The 21787-nt window shown below is 33.7% G+C and overlaps 1 protein-coding gene across 2 annotated transcripts in view; it reads left to right on the plus strand.

Moving 5' to 3' along the window:
- Positions 1-21787, plus strand: part of side-VII (sidestep VII transmembrane protein) — a 231262-nt gene that overhangs the window by 189857 nt on the left and 19618 nt on the right. For both annotated transcript variants that reach the window (XM_085189297.1, XM_085189298.1), the window contains exons 3-6: positions 11649-11781; positions 13848-14056; positions 20533-20643; positions 20869-21072. In XM_085189297.1, the coding sequence (XP_085045423.1) occupies positions 11649-11781; positions 13848-14056; positions 20533-20643; positions 20869-21072 (657 nt within the window). The remainder of the gene's footprint in view (positions 1-11648; positions 11782-13847; positions 14057-20532; positions 20644-20868; positions 21073-21787) is intronic.

The raw sequence follows: 21787 nt of genomic DNA on the forward strand, positions 1-21787 counted from the left end.
GGAGTTCCGCCACTCAAACCGCAATGCCTCCAGGATTCAGCGGAAAATGGGGAACAGAGTGCCTTAACACTAGGTTCCCTCTGCCTACCATGCTAAATGCGGGATATTGTTGATAAAAAAACGTTCTTAGCATTTTCATTATAAATAAAATTCGGGCACAGTATATAATATTAGGCAAATATCCGATTTATACATAGAACTGATAAGGCAACTGGATTTTGTCAAAGATCAAACTGTCGTCATCTATCACAGGCGTGCCTTTATTGAATATCGAGGTGGCATTTCGTACCTGCCGATCTTAAAATATTAACTCTATATTTTATAGCGAAATTGAAACTCTTTCCATTTGAAATGGGTTGAGATATCGATGGTTGTAGGTACGAACTTGGTTTTTTTAGCTTCATCCACTCAAAAACTGTAAAATTTGGGGAACGGAGAAAATGGGGAAAATCTTATATATTGGATTTTCTCTGCCTACCGTGCTACGCAGCATTTTAATAGCAGAAATGTCTTAAATTAATCCTATATAATAAAAAAATCTCATATAAATGTTCCATACAGATCTCCAACACACGCTTAATTACATAAATCGTTACCACGATTTGCAATTTCAGCAAATGTATTGGTATTGTAATTTTGCTCATCGAGGCCTGTAATTTGGTAACAGTATAGACCTAGGCTGATTTAATTCTAATACTGCTGAATGGGTTTATGGGATTAATTTATAGTTACAGATTAATACTATGTTTACTATTAAGCATGGTGGCGCGCAATTTACTATGCTATTTTAACTTTTATTGTTTGGGTTTTTGGTGTTTTTGTAATAGTGAATTTATAAAGCTGGAAAGTTATTCGCAATATAAATTATTATATACGCGGCCGATTAGCTGATCAAAGAGATGGGTCACTCTTTTTCCCCATTTCTATGTTACTTAGTTTGTTGTAAAGAATAAAAAAAATCGTAAAGTAAGCATTTTTCTTGCCGCGTAGCATAGTAGGCAGAGGGAAGCCAGTATTAAGATACTCCGTTCCCCACTTTCTATCAAATTTTACAGCTTATGAATGGCGGATTTAACTTAATTAAATTTATTAAATTAATTAATTTAATTTATTTTCTTGCCAGACTGAAAGAAAAATGATATAATCATTCCTCCACGAATAGTACATAATATACAATCATATGCTGCACCACAGCCGCTATTAGAAATAATTATGAATAAAAAGAATCGGCAGAAAGTGGAGAATGAAAGTATCTTAATGGAGTGTCATAACACTAGGTTCCAATGTATCCTCTGCCTACTCTCCTAAATGTTATACAACGTGAAGCAAAAAAAAGAAGATAAAAATAAAATCAAACCAACCAATGCCAATATTAGATCAATAAAAAAATGAAATATTATCTATCCATGGTCGTTCCCCTAATAATTTCGGAATGAGAAATTATTCGCCTCGAAGGCTCTCTGTCAAATGCTTTGTTAATTTGTCGTTCAATTTCATATTGGAATTACGTTTAATAATAAATTTCCTGTGTCCTCCTGAACACCAATTTTGTGAATCGAATTTTGCTGTTATTTTACATAATTGCTTTTATTCTTTACTTATTGTTGATGTAACTTCTTTCACTTAGATAAGTTTCATTCTTTTTAAGAAGGCTAAAAAAAGAATAAAAGCTCATGTAAGGCACTATGAGATGGATAGATAGAGAACACTGATGTTGGGGCACTCCGTCATCTATATCAGCGGAAAATGTTCAAAGGAGGATCTTAATGGGAGATACTAGGTTCCCAGGTTTTCTGTACCCTACTCTGTGCGAGATGTAACGTATAAAAAACTCAAAAATACATTTAAAATTTAAACAAAGATAATTAAACGCACCACCACCCCAACAATCAAAACAAACCCCCATAGCTTTCCCCAGTAACGTACATCCAAATGTTACATTATCCCATATAAACAAAACTAAGAAATGATAAATACTTTCGGCTATTTGTTCTGTACAAACAGGTCCCTTGCGTAATTCCATTATCTACGTCCGGACTGGTAGATTATTCATATAAATATATGTAGCTATAGAAGTTCTTATGTTTCCAACGCACCCTGTGATTACGAATGGTCTCCTAGTTTTACTGTAGGGAGAAACGTTTGTTTAATTTAATTTAGGTTCTGGCTATTATGGTGTAGTGGAACAGCGTCTGATTGTACACATGATGATTATAGAAGTACCTATAGGTTCGATTTCCACTGGGAAGAACGATTTATTTTCATTGGTTGGTCTCTCTTAGTTTTGGTGAAGGGACAAATGTTTGTCGCGTGAAGTAATAAAGCGTCTGATTGTAAACATGATGATTAAAGAACTGTAAATTCAATTCCCACTGGGAAGAATCAGAAGAATAGAAAAAGAAATAGGAAAAAATCAGTGGAGTGGTGAAAGGGAGAAAGTTCCTATCTACGTTTAAAAAAAACATAATTATGCTCCAATCGAATAGTTGGTTGGTTTTTCTAGCTAACCTCGAGACATCCAATTTTTGTACGAAACCCTCGGTGGGCGAGCCAGACTCACGCTTGTCCGGTTTTTTGTTCTTATATCTAATATCTGATAGAATGCTCGCTTATCTCAAACGGGATTTGAACCTATAGCCATACCACACCGTACCCGCCCACAAAGAGGGTACAAATTAAATTTAGTAATACTCTATTCTCGTTCTACTTCAGTATTGTTACTTTCGTCTAATTAGTATACTATTCACATACCACTTTACATCGGGGAGCTAATGTTAGAGCTAAATAGAGCCAGCCATTATCGTTGCCCAAATGGAAATATTAATGTTTAATTCTGAACTAAATAATTAATGTCCTCAAATCTTGGTACACTGAGTGCTTCGCTGGTGTCTTGGTCGATTTGTGCGTGATATATTGTTGATTTTGTGTGTGTTTTTGTGTTTGGTGTGATAGTGAGAATATAGTGGTTAAATAATCTGTTTTCTTATAATTACTTCATTGTTGGGTGGTGGACTCCAACGCCCTATTTTTTTACAAATTGTGGTTTCCTTACCTGAACTGGGAATGATTTTTTGGAACGAAGTTCCTTACGGCAGGCTTGGAAGGGATAGGGATTTCGCTGCGTGACCGAACTGAAAAAAATGTGATAGTAAAACCCTAAGAAAAATGCGTGGAATAAAACCGTTAAATGAGACGTGCGCAGGCGCGACAGTCGCATACACAGACGAGTAGTGTATAATACCTTTCTCTTTCTCCCTCTTTCTTTTTTTAGTTGATAATTTGAATTACGATGTTTTTTTATTTAAGTAATTTATTATTTCCTAAAATACTGAATTCCTAAATACTTTCTTGTACTTAAATAAAAACTAATCAGCAAAATTTAAGAGAAAAATCAAGAAAACCTACATAAAATTGAGCACGACTTTTTTTTCAATTTGTGTCGATTCTACATTAGCCGAAGGAACTTCGTTCCTACCTGGTGTCCCACGACACCACATTATATATTTTTATTTTTATTTTTCCACTTTGGTAACGAGGCAAATCGCGGCGTTTAGTTCCACTACTCAACATACAATGCCTCTAGAATACAGCGGAGAGTGTAGAACGGAAGTATCTTAACACTGGGTTTTCAGGTTCTTTCTGCCTATCTATACAGGATACAGCGTGAAGCGAGAAAGCAATATATAAGCCCAACACGCTACGTTTTTACATACCTATAAATCTATATATATAAAATCGAAAGGTCACTCACTCATCACGAAATCTCAGAAACTACAAGTGCCAGGAATCTCAAATTTTGCATAGGAGTTACTTATAGGACGTAGGTGCTCGCTAAGACGGGAATTTGCAATATTCGATTTCTAAGGGGTTGTTTTTGGGGTTGAAAGTTTGTATGAAACTTCGTTACTACAAATGCTAGGAGTCTCAAATTTTGCGTAGACGTCACTAGGACGTAGCCATGGAGACAGAAATTAATAATAACATAGTTCACGCGGGTGTAACCGCGAGCGGGCCGCTAGTATCTATATAAAAGATGATAGAGTGACATAACATTCTGTCATATAATTTTCTCCGTCAAAAGTATCACGTAGGTATAAAGTATAAAAGAATCTTTGCTCAAACAACTTTCATTTGATGCAAAAGTTAGTTGAAACTGAAAATTTCGTAACAAAATTACTGCAATTTGATACATATAAACGTACTTACGCTAATTGGCCGGCGTTTGTTCCTCCATTTCCCTCCTTTCATTAAATCTAATTCAGTTTTAATTAGAATGTGTAAAAATTTCCAGCGGTAATTCCCCGGGAAAGTTATGGCGCACGAGTGTACGCTGATGTTGTGTGAAAATTTTAATTAAATTCTAGTTTTAGGGTTCTTAAATGTGTTTTTTTTTTAAATTTTGTGTCAAATATGCGTTTGTAATTGACGTTTTAATATGTTCGTGCGGTTCATAGTTCGTGAGTTCGATTTTTTTGTTGAGTATTATTAGATAATAAATTATTTTACTGATGTCTTTCTTGTTTTTCATGAAGTCGTCAAAATCTTAATATCTTCTCATATACCCATAATCCCTTAAGAACATTACGTTGTCTCATGGAACGATATATATTTCTTAAGTATCGTATGAGGTAGGCTAAACAAATGCTGATAAGTCCTGTAATAAGAATATTGTATGGCTGAGAGATATAGCCATCTTCATATTCCCTGGAGTGGAATTTAAACCCTGTACCCACGAACCCTTTGTATTTTTTTGTCTTTATCAGCCATACAGCAAAGAGAACGTAATATTGAGACACTTCTTTCTTGATGACGTTACGGGTAGAGAAGCTCAACGCATATTACTAGAATCAGAAAATAATGTAGGCTAATTAATTGCTCTGAATGGTGATTGACTTCATAGTCCTTGAACATTAGGTTCCTAGGTTCCCTCTGACTCTCCTGCTATGTGCTTGATGCAATGTAAAACTAAAAAACTAAAAAAAAGAAAGAAAATAAGCATAAAAATTTATATTTTTCTTTATCAACTCATCTCTGCCACAAAGTTCGTATAACAAACGAGAGTGACATTCCCTTTCTTTGGTCTCGTTCACTGAAAACGTGAATTGTGTTAGCTTGTTATTGTGTATACAATTTTATTTGTTTTCATGTAAAATTTAAACAAAGTAATTTTTTTTTTCTACTTGTTAATAGGGTCGGGCTTATTAACGTAACCCAGATCTTATAACCTTGAAAATGGGCTTTAACTATTTAATACAATATGTTTTTAAAAATGTATGAAATTGATGATGGTTTAACGTTTTAGAGTTTCGTACCATAAAAGGAAAATAGGAACCCTTTATATGTTGATGTTGATATGTTTGTTTGTTCATTTGTCAAGAGCATTTTTCCCAGGAATTTGTAGAAATATCAAATATCCAGATCTGCTATCCCTTGGAGCACAGAAAAAAATAACTTGTAAGTCAATTGCGTTGAACGTTGCAGCGTTGCAAGTGATATGAGCGTTTATGCTTCGTGTTTGCAGCGTAATAAGCGCACGTCTCTAAACGCGACTGGTTGTGGATTCGATTCCAACTCGAGGAAATGTAGTATTTAATATTTTAATTTTCTTCGCTCTGGGAACGAAGTAAAGGGCAGCAGTGAATTCTGCCACTCAAACGCCTATCTGGTCGCCACGTTCCGTTAATTTCTCGCGACATTGCTGGTTAAGTGGCGGAACCAACGAGCGAGGATAAGTGATAATCGAAGCTATCAATAGAAATATTGCAAAAATATTGCAAATACCCTTCATAAGCTAACAATCTCTCTTTTACAATAAAAGCTTATTCCATATCCATTCCGTTTCAATTAATCAAACCTTGTAAGATATAAAATTTTTATTAGGAACATTTGAATAAAAAAACAGTTTAAAAGGTTCATGGGGGTCACTTTTACGAGTAAAACACCATAGCCGACGGCGATCACTAAATTGGAAAGGTCCAGAATGTACCGAGTCATGGGGACCTTAAAAATGCACCGAACCGAAGGCCCCTAGTGATAAATTATATATTTTCTTTTCCATATAAGTTTTATTTATTTTTAGAAAAAGGAAAGTATTTACTATTTTCTTAGAGATATATTTTGTTATGTACATATAAAGAAAAGTAAATATAGAAAAGTAGTGATAAGCCAATCCGTTCTCTTCTTTTCATAAAAGATCTTTTAATTTGTTTCGAGTTGGGATCTCAACGCCGCACTCTCCAGAGCAACCAAATTAAAAATTGGATAAAGGAGTAAGTGAACTTATTATTCCGTTCCAAATCCTCTGCCAATTTATTTTGTCATTGGAACGGAATTGAAAATTGGAACGGATTGCGGAACTAAACGCCGCGCCTTGTCGTGCTATTTTTTATCTGTATATGATTTTTGTGATAAAAATCCTGTATTTCAATATGTAAATGAAATGAACTGTTATTAAACGATTTTCATTGAACAAAACATTAAATTTTACCTTTATCCAACAAAATTCACTCAGAGACGGCTACCACAAACATAATTAACCACTAAAATATCTCAATAATTATTTACACAGAGTTTGACAAAACCTTTCAATATTGAAATAATTAAGTTACATATAACTTCATTGAAGCCGTAGTGGAGTAGCGGTACAAATGTGTGACGCGATGGTTCTAGGTTCAATCCCCACTCGGGGAATCAAATCTTCGAAATTAATAAGATATAAAACTTATATAACAAAGAACATTTAATCTATATTTTGTTTACGTATTGTACCATCACTCCTCTCACTGTACAACTAAGATTTCCCTAAAGGCTGCTAGACTGGTAGGTACGAAAACCTTAACTTTTTTTTTTTTTTTGCTTCACACAGTATCCCGCACACAGCAGGCTAAGAATTGAGACACTCCGTTCCCCATTTCCTGCTGAATTCCGGAGACATTGCTTGTATTAACAGCTTATCAATACCTAAATAAAAAAATAAAATAAGAAAACTATATAAAAAAATATTTTATTTAGGTATATGTTATCACACAAAATTCTCTACAAAATAATGTAATATGATATAATAATATACTTTATTCCGATTTCCCTTTCGTATATAAGGCATTACTCGTGTCATATCTTAGGACGCGACAGCAGGATTTCCCTTAGGATCAACAAGGCCATCACGTTCCTATAAGATTCTACGTTACGATTATAAAATAATGTTGAATTATATTTTTGTTTTTTTTTTTTTAGCTTCACGCCCACTTCCCACTTCCACTACTTAGAGTAGGCTAAGGAAACCCAGTATTAACCTTCGAAGCATTTCGTAGTGAGTGGCGGAACTCAACGCTGCGCTTAGCCTTTTTACTAGGGCGAAGGAAGGAAATTATTAATTTCCCGACTAGGAATCGAACCTGAACCCACAATTTGTAGCGTTTACAGTCACACGTTTGTACCACTACGCATCTAAGCCTCAAGTTATGAAATCCTATAGTAGATACCATTCTCATTCAGGGGAATTAATTATTCTCAATTCTCTGCTCTGGCAAGGCCGGTCGTGGCTCAGGGACACATGTGCGTGACTGTAAACTTGGTTGGATGGGGTTCGATCTCCACTCGAGGAATTAAAAATAATAATAGGGAACGGAGTATTTGAACACCAAGTTCCCTCTGCCTGGGTAGGCAGAGGGAACTTGGTGTTCAAATACTCGATACGTTGTATCACGCTCACAGCAGGGTTGCTGTGAGCGTGATACAACGTGAAGTTGAAAAAAATACAATATTTTAGTAGACAGTCTAAAACAAGTACCGTAATACAAGCTTGTATCACAGCACACAAAGGGTGTTCAAAATAAGGCATCTCATCAATCTTCCTGTATAATTTACTAAAGTGACACTGTCTATGCCACGGTGACAGCGCCGCTAGTGCGCGCGGCCGATATGGTAAAATTATACAACGTACGATTACGAATACTGAAGCACTGTGGGGGAAATATCTATTTCATGTATATTTTCTAGGCAGGATATAAAGAATTGGGATTTTTTCAATCTAAATCTAGACTTTATTTTTTTTGCCTTTATGCAATTTAGGGTAAATATGGTATCAACAAATTATGGTATTGGCCTTAATTGAAAATAGTTCATTTATTTTAATTTTATTTTGGCTTCACGCTGTGTCCCGTACATCAGCATCAGTGATTGGGCAAAGGCAACGTGGAAACATAGTGTTAAAACACTTCATTCCCCATTAAGACATCTCCGTTTCCAATTTTCGCATCTACCGAATTCTTGACGTATTGCGTGATGAGCAGCGGAACTGAGTGCCACTCTTAAAAATCGAATTAACAACTTGTCGTACGATTGTGGCCATGCGACATCACTGACCTCAGGTAGTACTTATAATATAAAAATCTTTCAATAAAACCATCCTTAAAATCGCTAACAGATTTTTACACTACATACATCGAAAAACCGATTGTTCAGTCTATAACTTGACGTTAAATTATTTTTTTAACTAAAAATATATTGCAATTCACACAAAAAAGAGCTCTTACAAAGCGATTATTCAACAAAAAAGAAACTTAAATCACTCGATTCACTCGCAACAATCGGTAAGAACCTTCAATCCATTACTAAAAACTCCTCCAGCGTGGAAACTAAAAATTCACCGCCAGCCAAAAGCCGGTAAGTACCCTCAGACGTTTTGTCAGTATTGGCACAGATGCAACTGTGCCTGGAAAACTCATTGGATAAATATAATAAGCTGACTGTTTAAATGTATATTAATATTGTTTTTTAAAGTCCGAAACTAATGGTTTTTTTGTTTAGCGGTGTATCCTGCTCATAGCAGGGTAAAAAGGGAGAACCTGGAAACGTAATGTTAAGATACTCCCTTCACCAGTTTACCCACCACCCGCCGAATTAGGGGGTACTGCGTGTTGAGTGGCGAAGAGGCAGAGCAGACAGACCGACAAGTTTGATGTCTTTGTTGTTAGTTTTTTTTAAATCTTTATAATTTTAATTATCAGCATACATTATTTGAATAATAGTCCACTCTCACCACCCCCCACTTAAAACTAACTCACACTCTCTCCATATAAATTTCAAGCATATCTACGTACAAGACCATTAAACTAATTTGATACATTGAGTAACTGCTAAGACCGTTATTGAAGACAGTATCGTGAAATATAGGAAGGCCAGAGCAACGGACATTTGAAAATTAATAGTATTTCCAAGTTCCGTATACCGATAGCTAGCAACGGGAACGTCGAAACTGTTAGTTCAGTACAAATGACCAAGTTGAATTCAACGCTCCAATGGCTGGTTTATTACTGCTGTCTGGAAAAATTTGTGGAACTGCTTCTGTGCTAGAATGTGGAGAAAATATACAAATATTTCTGATTTTACAGCTTTTACAGTAAAAATAATTTAATATTTTTCGAATTTAGTGTTAAGTCACTCTGTTATTAATTTTCTGTCTGATTATTTTGAAACATTGAATGTTGATAACATCTGACTGTTAACGCAACGGTTATGGGTTCGATTTTCATTTGAAGGAATTGATTATTTTCATATCAATAAAAATAAGTTTCTTTGAGGTACAATAGAGTGTAACAACAATTAATTACCTTTGCCTACACTACTAAATGCGTGAATTAAATTAAATTATTTATTAATAACATAAAATAAGTTTTGTTTACTATAATTACGTACACAAAAGTATTTATAAACCCAGAGATATCGCACTACAAAGAACTTAAGAAATATAAATAAAAGATATAGGTATTTGCCACATAAAAAAAAGCATAAATCTTATAAAGAAAGTGAAAAGCTCGTAACTATTAATCCTTATTGAAAGGAAAATACAAAAAGGTATAAAATAAAATTAGCATTTTCTATTATGTACCCAACACCTTTCTGTACAGATTTTGTATACAGCAAGTAGTCTTGATAGAAAATAAACAATTTATTTTTATGGAAACCTCTCTACATAAATTAAGTGGATTTTATCTGGATACAGCTTTGCTATGTATTTTCTTATCTTATCTTATTCGAATCGTATAACAAATAAGCAAACAAATAGTGATGGTACACTATCTCAGATTATGTGTGCTGCTCTTGCTTTTTCATAATAAATTGTTTTTATTACTATTTTATTGTGAATTTTATAATATTTTAAAATATGTCTTTTTTTGCTATGACGAGAAAGAGTGCGATCTTAAGTTCCACTAATAAACACGTAAGGTCTCAAAGTAGGGCTCAAATTAAAGAATGGAATATCTCAGCAATAGATTGTCTTTGTCAACCAGGCTATATAGGTAAAAAGAAAAAAAAGAATACAAAAAGAAAAACCAAGCTATATAATCTATCTAGTAATAAGAAAATTTTATAATTTAAATTTTGACAAAAATAATACTGATAAAATAGAGTTTGGCGTTTGGATTCAGCGGAAAGTGGAGAACGGAGGAGTCTTAATGGTGAATGTAATGCCTTAGCATCGGGTTCCCTCTGCCTTACCACGTGCAGGATTAAAAACCCAATAAAATCTCCCAAGACCCTATAAAATCTTCCAAAGGAACCCTGTGAAATCTCGTTTGGCCCCAACTTATAACCCGTTAACCTACTATTTTCTATAAAAATATAATTTATTTAAATTCAAATAAATCGGGGAGAAAAATCCAGCAGTACAATAACTTTTTCTTTTTTAATATTGGGGTAAGTTTTACGTAAAAAGTGAGGTAACAAGAAACGAGAAATAATGATAACCGGACAGTGAGATGCTCTTTAGTTCCGGTGGACGCTAGACTTATCTGTGACTGTCTTTTTTTCTTTTCTGTATTTTTCTCCTACATTTCATTAAATTTAACTAAAAAGTAAATTTAAAATTTATATATTTTCCTAAGATTAATAATTATATTTCAATTATTATACTGTAATGTTATATTAAAGCTTTTATGCATTATATTGAGTAAAACATTGGCGTCGGAGTTAAGTTCCGTCAATCAACATGTCTCGAATTAAGGCAGAAAGTGGACTACGGAGAGTTTTGATATTAGGTTCCCTCTGTCTATCTTTCTGTTTTTAGTTTCAGCTTCACGCTGTATCCCACATGTAGCAACGTAGGCAGAGGAAGCCTAGTGTTAAAACACTCTATTCCCTACTTTCCGCCGAATTCTGGAGGCATTGCGTAATGATTAGCGAAACTCAACGCCGCGCCTCGACATCACAGCAAAGAAATGAAAATATTAAATGTTTGATTTACCTATCTTGCTTTAAATTCAAAAAAATATATTCCTATATAAATATAAAGCTTTCACTGGCTCGATATGTAGTTCTACTAAGAAGTACCGGCAAGAAACTAAACAGTTACTCTTTTCTATGTCAACGGTATAATTTAATTATTACATAAACTGGCAGCTATCCTGCATAACATTCCATAGATATTAATTCCATACTTGTTAGTATTATTTTTACAGGTATTTTATTTTTTTGCTGTGGCAACCTGAGTCATATATAATGGAATTTTATTAAGCGATATGCAGCTTCCAGTCAAACAAAAAATAACGTGTAAATAAGGAACCTACAACCATAACAAACGTTGTCCACTGCGCCATCTTGACCTCAATATATTTATGAATATTCTTCATAATATTCTTCTCTTCCAGCACCAATGACACAAGTGGTGGCGGTGGCGGGTGAGCCGGTGTACCTGCCTTGCGACGTCGCCACGCAGGATGAAGATGACGCGGTACTGCTCGTGCTATGGTATAGAGAAGATCTGGGCACGCCTATATACAGGTTGGTTGTAATTATATTAAGCTTAATAAAATAGCCAGTCGTGGCGCAGGGGCCCAATTTTGTGAAATATTTATGGCTAGGCAAAGCACGGCGTTGAGTTCACTCACTCAACACACAATGTCTCCAGATATCGATACAAATAGTGTATAGTAGTATTAAATAATAGTGTTTTAGCACTAGGTTCCCTCTGCCTCTCAGTAGGGTGCTGAGTGTGAGCCACTAACAGCGTGAAGCTGATAAAAAAGTGCGTGCATTGCGTGTTGAGTTGTAGAACGGTAAAAAACTTATGTATGTTGTAAAGGGAGCCCCCTTAAATATTTATTTTATTTTGGTTTTTAGTATTTGTTGCTATAGCGGCAACAGACAGACATACAGTTTAGCCCTTTAGGTACGGAACCCCAACAATAATTATTCCCCTCAAATGGCATTCAAACCATCGCGTTCACAGCCATACATTGAGCTGCTGCGTCACGTCATCCTCGTTACTTATGTCAAATAATCTAAGTCATATAAGTAAACTTAGATATAAGTATCCACCCAGCAACTACCTGTCACGTCGAAATAAAGAGTCAACACAAACGCCCTTGCCCCAACATTAATAAGGACTTTCTCAGCAGCAGTATGTCATTTGATATCTAACAGCGGCTCGTGTTACACGCGACGTTTTCTTATGATTTAATTTATCAACAGTTTTTGAAGTGTTACTTTACTCCATATAAAATGTCTCGTTGTTTAGGGGATGTTCTTACAAATATGCTTTTCGGCGTCTAAGAGTAAAGATCGAATGTTAAATTGAAAATTATATTTTTATAACTTCTAATTGTATATTTGTTAAAAAAATCTGGTAGCAGAATAGAGTTGGAGTTATATAGCATAGAGAAATTATCTTAACATATCTTTAACTTAACATATCTTTTTTTTTTGGCTTTAAAAAAAGATAATTAGAGATTTAGTAACACATTGCATATAAGACACTCCGTTACCATTAGGATACTTCCACTCCCCACTTTCCGCTGAATTCTGGAGGCATTGTGTGTTGAGGGAACTTAATACCACGCTAAAGCGAAGAAAGGAAAATATTTGCTCAGGTGAGAATGGAACCCATAACCTGCCGCACTTAGTCATTGTCATCATATTATTTTTACAACTAAACGAAATATCGTATCATGCAATTCTTGATTCCAACTAGAATTCTATATCTATTATATTAGATAGCTGCTATTTTAAGTTATTAAAAATTATTTAAAGTTACCATATTATAAAATACATAAAATTACACAAAAATTTTAAATCTTCATAAAAAATATTTAAACAAACAAAAAAAACAAGGATTAATTGACATGTATTAACAAAAAAAATCCGATTATAGGCATGTGTCATGAAAAACAACATTGGCTTATCGCGCGTCAAAGTCGATACAAACTTTTGCGAGAGAAAAAGATTTATCGAATTTTTTCCACGAATACAAACAACTCGATTTTTTTCATTCGCCTACTCGTATTCGTATTTATTACAATGGAATGGTTGTTTTTTTTTTAAATTGGTTGGTAAATGTGAATTACAGCACTTGCAATTCTCTGACACTATCTCCGCGAAATGGGAAATGTTCTTTTGTATATATTTTAAATATTTGCGTTTCAGTAGTGTGGTTCAACAAAGAACAGCGTTAGGTTCCGCCACAAAATACACAATAATGAATTAGATTTGTAATAGTTGTTTATTTCCATCAATTGAATATAAATAAACTGGGGACCAGTTGCTCATAGACACAAACGTGCGACTGTAGGCGCGACGGGTTGTGGGTTCGATTCACACTCGTGCAAATGAATTATTTTCATTGCGACTAGTGTGAATCGAACCTGCTATGCTAACAAAATAAAGAATAGCGTTGAATTCCGCCACTCAACACATAATTTTACGAAAATGAGGCGGAAAATAGGGAAGGGATGTTATTTAACTGTCTGAAGCTGTAAAAAAAAGTATCAATATTACTAGATATTATCAAACAAACATACCTATAACATATATATTATACTGTCGTGATTTTAATATATTTTTTTTCACAGCGTGGACGCGAGGGAAAAGGACTTCGGTGTTGCAGAACGATGGTCGGATGAAAGTGTTTTTGCTTCGAGAGCATATTTCCTGCCGGAGAGGAGACCGGCGGAGCTGGGTGTGGACAGAGTGAGGGCGACCGACCAAGGAATATATAGATGTAGGGTAGACTTCAAACAAGCTCAAACTAGAAACTCAAGAGTTAATCTTACTGTTATTGGTAAGTCATGTTTAGTTTTGTTTTTTTTGCTTAACCTTTCTTTTATTTTCACGCTGTATCCCGCACACAGCAGGATAGGCAGAGGGTACCTAGTACTCCTGTTCCCGAGTTTCTGCCTAATTCTGGAGGCATTACGTGTTGAGTGGCAGAACTCAACGCCGCGCTTTTACTCGACACCAGAGCGAAGAAATGAAAATATAAATTAAAATAAATATTTTATCTCCTCGGGTAAGGATCGATATGGTTGTGGGAACCAGTCGGTTTTACAGTCACATTTAGTGCCCGTGCGCCATGACTGGCCTCGTATCATATTATATTAATAATATTAAAAATATAGATATAAAAATATATATAAATATTATCAGTAGCATATGTTCAACTTCAAGCCCATATACCGTACCGAGTATTACCATTTTCCACAGAAACCAACGAAAAATTATATTATGATTTCAGCAAAAATTCTAGAAATGTGGATGTTACAATTTTATAAAAGACTCGATCCGGATCCAATTTATTTTAAAAATGGACGAATTTGTAGCAAAATATACACGACGAAATACACATCATATAGGGAAAAGTTCAAACTCCAAAACAAATTATATCGCTATAGCAATAAAGATTAAATTCGATTGCTAAAAATTGTGAAAAATTAACATGAAATATTTATTTTCTCTCGAACCTCTAAATCCTCTTTGTTAAAAAACTGCTCCTCATTCCACGGAGCCATCGACAAGCTGAAACCTGACAGTAATCCAATGTCGGGCGTGTAATGCGATAATAAGTATATTAAGAGGCTATTTCGACATTCTGAGGCTTCTCACTCGTGTCGTTTTCATTTTATTATGGAAACTTAAAAAAAATCAACTTCCCCTTGTATCCCGCATATAGCATGGTAGGCAGAGGGAACCTAGTGTTAAGATACTCCGTTCCCTAATTTATCGGTACCTTGGAAAAATAGTGTGATGCAGTAGGACAGCGATTGGCTGTGAATGCAGGTTCGATTCGACTCCAGGGCTCCAGGCTGTGTTTCGAGCTCCATTAGAATTATTCTCATTTTTTCCACTAATTAAAACAAAAGTCAAGCCACTCAATAACCAATATCTCAATTTAAATTTTTGCAATCACCTAGATTTTTCTACCTCTCCTGCTAATCGCAGGGTACGACGTGAAGCTGAGGGATAAAATAAGGAATGGATTCTAAGACCCAGGGCGTCGTTAATATTGGTTAATTTATTATTATAATAAACACACTTTATTACTAAAACTGAAAAGGAAATCATATATATACATCTAAAGTATGATATAACACAATAATTCATTCTATAAGCGGAAGTTACAAAAAGACTGGAAAATGGAAAACGAAGTTAGAACTATATAAAAAGCTACTAAATAATGAACCACTTAATTTATCTGCAGTACCTTATTAAGTATTTAGAAGAGACATTTCTCTGAAAGCCGCCGTAATGGCTCCCCAGATCTTACTTTTACCCAAAATCTTAATGGTATTTCCTTTTAAGCAAATCAGGGCGTTTGATTTGGGAGAATGTAACAAGTTTTTTTCTTATCTACAGTGTCTTATCTGAAATACGAAGAATTCAGTGTCACATCACTCCTTTTTCTATAGTCAGGCTATTTTTGTCTTGGTATATTACAATGTAATGTTCTTTGTCTTCATTAGGAGCCGGTTTTCACATTTTTTTTAATATTGTAGAAACTGCAACTCGCAAGTTGGACTGATGCATTAAGGGTTCCGTACCATTATCTATAGAAACGGCAAAAATACATTTTTATATTTTATATTTAAAAATAAATGCTGGTTTTTAATATATGTTTGTTATAGTGGCAACATAAATACCTGAAAATGTAAAATTTCAAGTATCTAACTATCATAGTTCATGAGATACATTCTCGTAACAAACGGACGAACAGATGGACTGACAAGACTCAATATTAGGGTTCCTTTTCATGTTTTGGATACGAAACCTAAATATTTTTGCAATAATATTTGAATAATTTTCATTTAGGGAACGTACCTATATATTTTATTCACATTATAATTAAGTAAAAGTGCAGCGTTGAGTTACGCCACTCAACAAACGAAGACAAATCTACCGTCTCTACTTCCACATGATGCGAAAAATGTTCTATTTTAAAAATACTTTGATACCGTACCTGTGTAGGAAATATGAAATGAACTAAAAAGCACTTTTGATCTATTGCATATCACTCTAGTGCACTCAGCGCAAAGTAAGATTATATTTAGAGTTTCATGTATCAATTTTTATTGTAAAGGGGTATATCGTGCAATATTTTTATTTAAGATTTTTTTTAGCTTCACGCTGTATCTCGCATATAGTAGGGTAGGCAAAGGGAACCTGGGAACATAATGGTAAGATACTTCGTTCCCATTAGGACCCTTCCGTTCCCTACTTTTGTCTATTTCTCGATTTCTGGAGAGAGACATTTTTATTTTTTTTTCTATTTCGAGTTGGTCTCAATATTTACATTTCTAACAACACATTTTTTTTTATACCAAACAAAATTTTATATACCAAACAAATAAGTCATTAAGTAAGTAAATATCTTCTGTCACGCCCCTAATTTCTAACTTAAGATTGAATTGATTTGTACCCACCCCCACCTAAACGCTATGTTAATATTCCAAATAAATAACACACTTTGACCCAATGTATTGTCGATGAGTGTAAAACAAATATTTGAAGTCGGATTCCATTAAGTACTCGACGCCCTTGCTCCGTGAAGTGCGGCACTGACGTAAACGTTTTACCTCAACACCAGAATGACTTGGTTGAATTAAACAAAGCGAAGCGAAGTTGATTGTTAGTGGTACGTCTCTCCGTTCTACGATTTCTGTTCGTTTTATAATGTTGCTTGATATAGAGAGCCTAGTGGTACGTTTCTCTATTCTTAAATTTTTGTTTAGTTTATAATGTTGCGGAATTAGTGGTGGAATTTAACGCTATGATTTTGACTAATGATTTTGGAACATGTATCCATGGAGATTCTAGTAAGGCGCTTCTTAATTATTTATTTTAAGCATGGCGTTAAGTTCCGCTAAGTGGAATGTGAAGAATAGAGTTTTTTAATAGTAAACCTTAGCCTATCCTGCTATAAAAAGTAGAAATGTTCAGTTTTACAATTGTGTAAATAAATAACTTTCAAATAACAACTCTCGAAAGAGAAACATGTGAAAAATAAAATAATATACATATATTTTTAAAAATTGAAATTTAGTTCACTTTAATACAAATATATACTCAATGTAACAGCATTTATAATTCGTTTAAAAATGAAAAAGTAGGAATTCGTAAATGTTTTTATCTTAGTTCAGTTTATCTATCCATTCTTTGGTAGTATGCCAAGAGGGGTTTCTTAGACTTCGTACCTAACAGACGACACTTTTAGTTAGAATATTCTACAAAATTACCCTTGCCAAGTTAAAACACGAAAAAAACTGAATTTACTAGCTACTTTTATCCAGAACTAGCTTAGACGAGGTAGGGTTTAAATATTTAAGTTAATGTATCTGTAGGACTTATTTAGAATACGTATCTGGTAGGAGTAAGGTAAGTAATTACCTAAATGCTATTGAAAGTGTTGATTTTATTTTTGCAAAGGAACCTAGTGGCAAATGGTTATGTTAGGTTTTAGCCAAGTTTTATATATTGACAGAAGAAAATGTATCTACCAAGGAATCCATAATGTTTTATCAATATTTTCATTTTTATTAATTGGATCATTTTTCAAGTTACAGTTATAATGAATTTTTATTTAATTCATAACCAATACAAATAGAATATCTACGATTATAAAAAATTAATAGAATATCTACGATTGCGTAAATATAAATTAAATATAGTGATTAAACATTTTTTCTTATTAAAGACGTAAAATCATTGTCTATATATTTGTGGAAAAATCTTTCCTAAGCAATTGTATTTTTGTTAGACCTAGCCTTTCTACATCAAAACAAAGTAAATAAGCCTTTATTACTCAATTATTATCCAAAAACAAAAATTGAATATATATATATATATATATATATATATATATATATATATATGTAGAAGCATCAGAAGGGGCCTCAAAGCGGTCTTGGCTGTTACTATTCATTTGTGGGCGTTGTAGCAACAGAGATGTTTTAATAAAAGTCACATTTATATTCTACAATGTCTTATTACTCGTTTACATAACAGTTTTACAATAAATCTCACAAGATTAACAAAATTACAATAGATTAGGAGCCAATAGGTTAATTGGTGAACATCTCACGCCATAGCTGTCAACCAATGACGTCTGCTATAACTTGTGGCTACACCTACTACCCTATTCGGGGTTACCCGCTCCATTTTAAATATTCTTCTAATATAATCCATCACATAAATCAATTAAAATCGAAATGTAATAATTGCGAAATTATAATTAAAACTAATACATAGCAGCGCGCCGTCATATATATATATATCTGAATATTTAAATAAACATATACTAATAATATTAAAAGCAAAGTTTTTGTAAATTGTTTAAGTGACACCAAAACTCCACTTAGCATTCCATTAGTAAAAACACTTTTATAAAAAAAACTAATTCGAAAGTTTTCCAATAGTAATTTACTTGATGTCTTTTGAAAGCCTTGAGTAGAATAGTTTGTTACTATAATGGAAGTACGCCCAAAAGCGTCCTTTGGGGAGATGGCATGTCATAAAATGCTATAATATCCATTTTATATATGAGACGTTACATAAAAATGTATTTAAAAAGTAAAATTTTGTGAAGATAGAAAATGAAATCATTATTTAAGTGAACGAATCAAAAAAATAAAACAGTAAAATATATCATATATTATTATTTATCCTTATAATTGTTATCATGGTGCAGCAATTATGATTTCTTCTTCTTCTTCTGATTCTGATTCTTTTCGGGGGAATGAAAATCATTCATTTCTCCAAATAAAATGATCGCATCGGTATCTCGTAAGACAATTAGCTGTTCAGTTGCGGTACCCACTCTCACTCTCAGAACGAAGGTGGAGAGTGGAGTGTGTTAACACTAGATCTACCTAAACCACTAAGCCAAATTAGATATTCTAGCACTGCGCCACAATGGTCTCTAAAACATAGCTAATAAAATTTAAAATAACTTAAAACGGCTGATTGAATCCACGTACAGTCGATATCTTACAAACTAATATGGCAACTTTCCAAATAAACGTATCTTTTGCACTGCATATGTACGAATGGAGATTTTATCTACTATGAATAAAACACTCATTTTGTATTAGAAATATTAGAATGTGAAAGCTAAATTGTAGATTGTTATTTTAAAACCATGTTTTTGTTATTTTAAAACCTTTTCGTGTTAAATGGAAAGTAAAATAAAGTGACACAATATTTTTAAAAATGTATAAAATTTGGGTTGGATCAATTTTTCCAGACTGCTAAGGAAGGGTTATGTTTTTAACGCGTATCTTGTTTGTATGTATGTACCTATATATATATGTAATATTCTTTTTACCTTATATATCCAGAACCGCTGAACGGATTTATATAATTGAGATATTGTTCTTCAATCTTCAAAGTTCTTCAATCACTAAAATCTTTACCAGGAACCCCGCATTCTTTAAAGAGGTCCAGGTCCTGCCTAAGCCCTACAGTTTATTAGGTTAATCCTAATAAACTATATAATAATAAACTATAGTTTCGTCGTCATATCCCCGTCATAATATTGATAAAAAACTAGTATGTAATGGTGGTTTGATAATGGTTCAATTAATTCTCATCTGCTCATCTCATTAGCGCATTTTATACAAATACAAATCAACTATTGAGCATAAAAATAATACACAATCCAATAAATACTGCACCGGTCATTGCCCGTCTAGGCAACTAATTGAAAATACGCTAACCTCAACTAATTGGGGATAATAAATGATTTGTTAGCTTACATTTTGCTTAATTCAAATAAATTTAAAATAATACAAAAGGCTAACTTAAACAACATTTAACGATATTTCAAATTTGGGCTTGAAGAGAACGTAGTCTCGTAACAATAGGTTGTCTTGCACTAACATAGAGTTTCTTGAAATTCTTTTGAGACAAAAAATAGGGATTTTTTTCATGTTACGTCTTTAAGTCTACGTGAACAAAGATGCAGGCAACTACTAGTCTAATATATAACAAGATAGTTGAAAGAATCTTTCTTTAACTAACTAGAGTAAATTAAATATTTAATATTTTGATTTTTTCGCTCTGGTGACGAGGCATAGCTCTGTGTTGAGTTCCTCCCCAACAAGCAATGCTTCCAATATTCGGCAGAAAGTGGGGAACGGAAGTGTCTTAATGGTAACGAAGTGTATTAATACTAGGTTCCCAGATTTCCTCTGTCTACCCTGCTAAATGCGAAATACAGCCTGAAGCTAAAAAATATATTTTAGTAATTATTTTCTTTTGCTCTAGTTCCACCAAACAAAATGGTCATAACGGACGACAAGGGTGACGTGAAACAGGCTATAGTAGGTCCCTACGTAGAGGGCGACACATTTACGCTCAAATGCGACGTAACAGGAGGTAAATTTTTTTTTATTATATAAAAAAAATATAAGTAGAAAAATACATATTTAAAAGAACTTTCTTTTTACATGAGATAAAAAATCTAAATCAGTCAATTTACTTTTTAATATAAGTATAAATGATAAAACTTTAGCATAGTGTTGAAAATGAACAAACCAACTAATCAACTTCTTTATATTAGTATAGGTATTAAAGAATGTTAATCATGAATTCTGTTTCCAGGTCGACCCCGTCCATGGATCAAATGGTATAGAAACGAAGTAGAAACAGACACAACTGCCACAACGCTGCAAGGGAACGGCGTGAGAGGTGTTCTGAAAGTGGGACCTCTGAACCGTTCTGATGTGAGAGCAACCCTAACGTGTCGGGCCTCTAATCATTTGCGGGCCCACCCCATTGAAACTACCCTCACTTTGGATATGAACTGTAAGTTATATTTTATTCTACTTTATTCACAATTCATTTTCGTTAAACCACTGTGTGTCATAACAATGTGTCATGACACATTCTAACTATATCTGAGCTAAGGATGACATTATCAATATTATTGTTAATCCAAAATAGTCGCCACAACAAAATAGCGAATTACAATACTTTACACAACACAACTAATATGAATATCAAATGAAAATAATTGATTTGTAACTTACAAAAAAATCAATTATTTTAATTTCCTCGCTGTCCTTACAAGATAAAACAAAACCCAACTCTGAATTTTGACTTGTTGCACTCGCTGGTAACAAGTCGAAACGCAGCGTTTAGTTCCACCACTCACCACGCGATATTCCAAATTTTATAATATCAAGACCAGCTCGTAGCATCTTATGACTCTACTGAACTGAACTGAACTGAAAACTAAAGAATCATTTAAAAACTTATAGAAAATGACCTACATATCAAAGTTTTGTTCCCAAAGAATCCATTCTGTAGTCATTGGAAGCGACACCTGTCAAGTTTGCTCATTAAACAGCGGGAAAATCCGAACTCATTGTTAAGCTTAGTTGAAAATTTTGTTTGTCTTTTGCAGTCTCCTTTTCCTACCTCCGTAATGTATTAATGGAGGTGTTCTAATTATTTGTTTATTCTATCTTTTTTGAGTTTAAGTAATTAAATTATTATTAAAATCTGACTTTAGTAATAG

Source organism: Heliconius melpomene, chromosome 8 (genome assembly GCF_056956725.1).
Source record: "Heliconius melpomene rosina isolate 202511_hmr_F chromosome 8, ASM5695672v1, whole genome shotgun sequence".
NCBI classification, from domain to species: Eukaryota; Metazoa; Arthropoda; class Insecta; order Lepidoptera; family Nymphalidae; genus Heliconius; species Heliconius melpomene.